At 53.8% G+C, this 4,092-nt stretch overlaps 1 protein-coding gene across 1 annotated transcript; it reads left to right on the forward strand.

The window, feature by feature from the left end:
- Positions 1–591: 591 nt before the first annotated feature.
- Positions 592–3,312, forward strand: Pmar_PMAR017903 (gag/pol/env polyprotein, putative; the record flags this gene model as incomplete). Its single annotated transcript, XM_002773074.1, has 2 exons — positions 592–654; positions 769–3,312. 2 exons carry the CDS (start codon positions 592–594, stop codon positions 3,310–3,312), a joined length of 2,607 nt encoding a protein of 868 aa, XP_002773120.1.
- Between the last annotated feature and the right edge of the window lie 780 nt (positions 3,313–4,092).

Below are 4,092 nucleotides of genomic sequence, written 5' to 3' on the forward strand. Positions count from 1 at the left end.
GTTGCCACTGACGACTCATCAGCATTCCCCTCTGACGCGGACGGTGGTGATTGGTCAACCACCAGCTCATCTGGGGAGAAAAATCATCTCGGTCCCAACTGGCGGTCAGTCAGAGCGGCACCTGACTACTCGGTAAGGCTCCGCCGTTTGGAAGACGGTGAGGCACGAGACTGTGAGGAACAGACCCACGCAGTGGAGGTGACGTGGGCCCTTGCACGGGCTCCTCTGAGTCGACACGCTCAATCGACAGTGTTTGATTACTCTCGTGCGCTGTACACTCGTCTGAACAACGAGCAGAAGGCCACCTTCGACAGCGAGATCGCCAAATTTAAAAGTCGTGGCTGGTGGGAAGAGGCCGGTGATCCGGACGCTCACGATGACAATGATATTGCCATTCCGGAGGCAATAGCCTTTCCAGTCGTACAAGGTAGCAAGACCAGGCCATGCGTCGACATGCGAAGGGCCAACAGCACCTTTCCATCGAGCTCATACGCTGGGAGATCGTGCAGTGTTATTCTATCGCAATTGCGTCTCGCCATTGCTCAAGTCACCAGCAAGGCCAAAGAAAGAAGGGAACTCCCCAAGCTGTCAATGGCGACATTGGATGCGGAGACTGCCTTCTATCGAGTCCGGTTATCGGGTATCACTGCCCAGGTACGGTGTCTTGGGCGCCACTACAAGGTGCGTCGACTCCTCTTTGGACATCGAGCTGGACCAGCAATTCTGGAAGAGGCAATATCGGGGCTACTCACCGCTGCGATGGCTGAGGTACAGCCCGAGCAGTCGTCCGATCGGAGGGTCCCAGTTTACTGCTGGGCCTATGTGGATGACGTCACCATTCTTGGAGAATGCTCGTCCGTAAAGCGCCTCTACTCTTCTATCATTTCCATTGGAGCAACGTGGGGTTTTACCTTCTCGGAGCGAAAAACCCATTGGGTATTCTTCAATGCAGACGGCTCGTCCAACAAGTTCGATGATTTTCGCCACCTCGGAGTCCGCTTCATCTGCGCACAAGGGGAAAGCGGGTGCAGAATGTGCCTACAATGTCTTCCTGCCACCCTGGTCTCGCGGAAACTGTCGGCCGGTGATGTCGTGACCAAACGTGAGGCATTTCGGTGGGCTGGTGCAGGTTATGACGTTCTCGGGCTGCACCCGGAGTGTGCTTTAGCGGCCGATCTGGTAAGGAGAGTCTCGGGTAAGTGGTCGCCTACCTCCTGGGACGAGAGGGTCACTATCAGCGAAGAGGATGCCCAGACCATCAACATCGCTTGTTCTCGGTTAGCAGAACGCAAGGAGCCCTGTCAGCACGAGATCGCATTCTGTGGCGCCACGCTTACTATCACAACTGACGCTTCCCCTTACGGTATGGGCTTCTTCCTCTCCATCGGTATCGCATCTGGGGGGCAGGTCGCCCTATATGGGAAGGCCAAGTGCTGGCGAGGTAGTCAGGTTTCATGGCATCAGAACCGACAAGGAGCATCCTGCCTCGGCCTTTCTTTCGTGTTCTGCGACCCCCTCATACCCTACTCCCATGGTCTCCAGGTCAGATTCCTAACTGACTCTCGCACTGCCCTCTCTTGGATGCGGGGTGGTGAGAGGATGACGAGTCGCTCTATCGAGCGAATTGCGATTCCAAGATTGTGTGATGCGGTGGCTGACCTGAAAGAGGTGTGGGCACGACGCTATGATGTTCATCCAGTCGTTGACCATCTCCCAGGGGAACACAACTCGCAGGCTGACTCGCTCAGCCGTCTGGCCTTCTCCTGGCACATTCCTCAAGGGGTGATCTTTGACGGTAGGATCAAGGGGACTAGAGGCGCATCAGTTACGCGCAAGTCCTCCAAGTCCTCTTCACCATCTCAAGCTTACGTCCTCGCGAGTCAGGACTCGCATCGGACTCCCCGAGAAGACGATGTCGACATCGACAGGGTATCGTCGGTTCTCTACGCTATCTCCGCAGATCATTCTCCTCACATCCCCAACAGTGTCAACATTGGCATCGGTCAGCCAGCTCGGAAGGATTTATTGGACCTTCAACACGGTTCGCCGGAGGTAGCGGCAATCATGGATCAGCTTAACAGTGCGGGCGGTTGTTCGGATCCCAATAACATGGAGTTCGTCTCGGCGGGTGACGGCCTTCTTATGCGTCGCTGCCGATCTAATGCGGGGCACGGCCTCTCGCGTCTCTGCTTCTACATCCCTTCGGATTCTCAGGAAGGAGTTGATTTCGCAAAAAGAGTGCTACACTCCTATCACGTCGACTCTGGTTGTCTCAATGCTCGGTACGTCAGATGGGTTTTCTCCAGAGCATTCTACGTGAAGGGACTCAGGAAGCTCGCTCTTGAAGTATGCCGTTCTTGCGACAAGTGCCAGTTCGCCCACAATAGGCGGTACTACTCCCTACGGGATGGTGGTCGGAACCTCTCAAACGGTGTCAACGGATGTTGGGAAGTTGTTTCGGCCGATCTTGCTGAGATGGGACCTGACAGGAAGGGCACATATACCTCGGCCTTATTTCTAATTGACCATTTCAGTCGCTTCGCTCTTGTAGCTTCACTGCGAAGCAGCTCGTCGTCTTCGGTCATTGGTGCTCTGTCGACCTCCATCGGTATCTTCGGTCCAATGGGACAACTTCGATCAGATCGTGGTCCCTGTTTCAGGGGGCGGAAGTTCACGGATTACTTGGCTTCACAAGGTGTGGTCCATCATGCGCTGCCCCCTTACGCGGCATTCTCCAACGGTTTGGTCGAGCGCTCGATCTCTGCCATCAAGTTTATTACTCGTCAGTTGGCGTCTAAGCGCTCGTGGTCCTCTCAGATCCAACGGGTTCTCGCCAGACTCAATGCTAAGCCTATAGATGGGATCGATCTATCGCCCCACGAGATTTTCTTTGCTAGACCACGAAGGTTTCCTGTGGACAACGCCCTGCATGATGTCAATTCTGGAGCTCTCGTACCAGCGGATGGAGAGCAAGCTCGTCAAAGACGTGAGGACGGTGATTACGTGGATCGTTTGGTATCTGAGGCTCTGAATGCCTCTAACTCGGCTTCTGCGGTTAAAAGGTTCCCCAGACGTGGTCCCCCTAAAGTTGGATCCGAGGTTCTCGTATTCGTGCCTAACCCCATGGGCGGTGGCAGCTATGGACACGAGGTCTACCGAGCTCACCGCGTTCTGGGTAAGGTTACTCTTCAGTTGGTGAAGTCGAACGTCCCTCCTGCATCGGTGACTCCCGATATCATCAAGGAGGTTCACTATTTCAACACTCGCCCTTACTATCGATCATCCGGGGGGCATGTCAGTGCTAATCAATGATCAGCACTATTTAGGATGATCGCTCGTGGGCAGTGTTCTGTTCTGAGGCCCGTTGTGCGGGCCACCTAGTTGTACTTGCGTGCGACCCTGATGGGCACGCGTGCTTTTGCTCGGGCCGAGCTATGGCCATCCCTATTATTAGATAAATAGATAGATCCGATTACTAAGCTATTCAAGTTAGTCTTTCCTTGAGACTTTAATGGCAATGAGTTCAGTCCGTGGCGGCATAACCTCAACAATCAGATAGCCACACGAGTGTGCTCAATGAAGATGCGCCTGGTAGCGGCATCAAATACCGTGCTTGCGCGAGAAGCGTCGAGCCCACACTGCGGTATTCCGTGCTGATAACGAAACACCGTAGGACCATCGCGATCACCATTCCACGAAAAAGCCATCCATATTTACCGCGAGTACTCCCGCGGTTCTCAGGTAGCTCCAACGAATTTTCCGCGGGTGAAGTCAAACGCGAATCAGGAAATCTCCGATTCGGGCTGTCTCTGACAAAAACAACGTGATTAGCCCGTCTCGCAACGTGACTAGCCCGCGTCGAAAAAGCAAATGATACGGTTGCTTGTTCCTCGCGTTTTGTACTGCCCATCGCCTGCTTAACAGGTCCTGTTGAGAAAGACAGTCATCGCTTCTTCGCCGGTCGATCGATTGTTCTTTTTTTCCTGGCGATCATATCAGTAAAGCATAAGTACATACCTCGCTGAGCCGCAAGATGATACTCGACGAGTATCATCGTCGAGATGATACTATATCATCATATCATATCGTCGA

This window comes from Perkinsus marinus, assembly GCF_000006405.1.
Source record: "Perkinsus marinus ATCC 50983 genomic scaffold scf_1104296959558, whole genome shotgun sequence".
In the NCBI taxonomy this organism is placed as follows: domain Eukaryota; phylum Perkinsozoa; order Perkinsida; family Perkinsidae; genus Perkinsus; species Perkinsus marinus.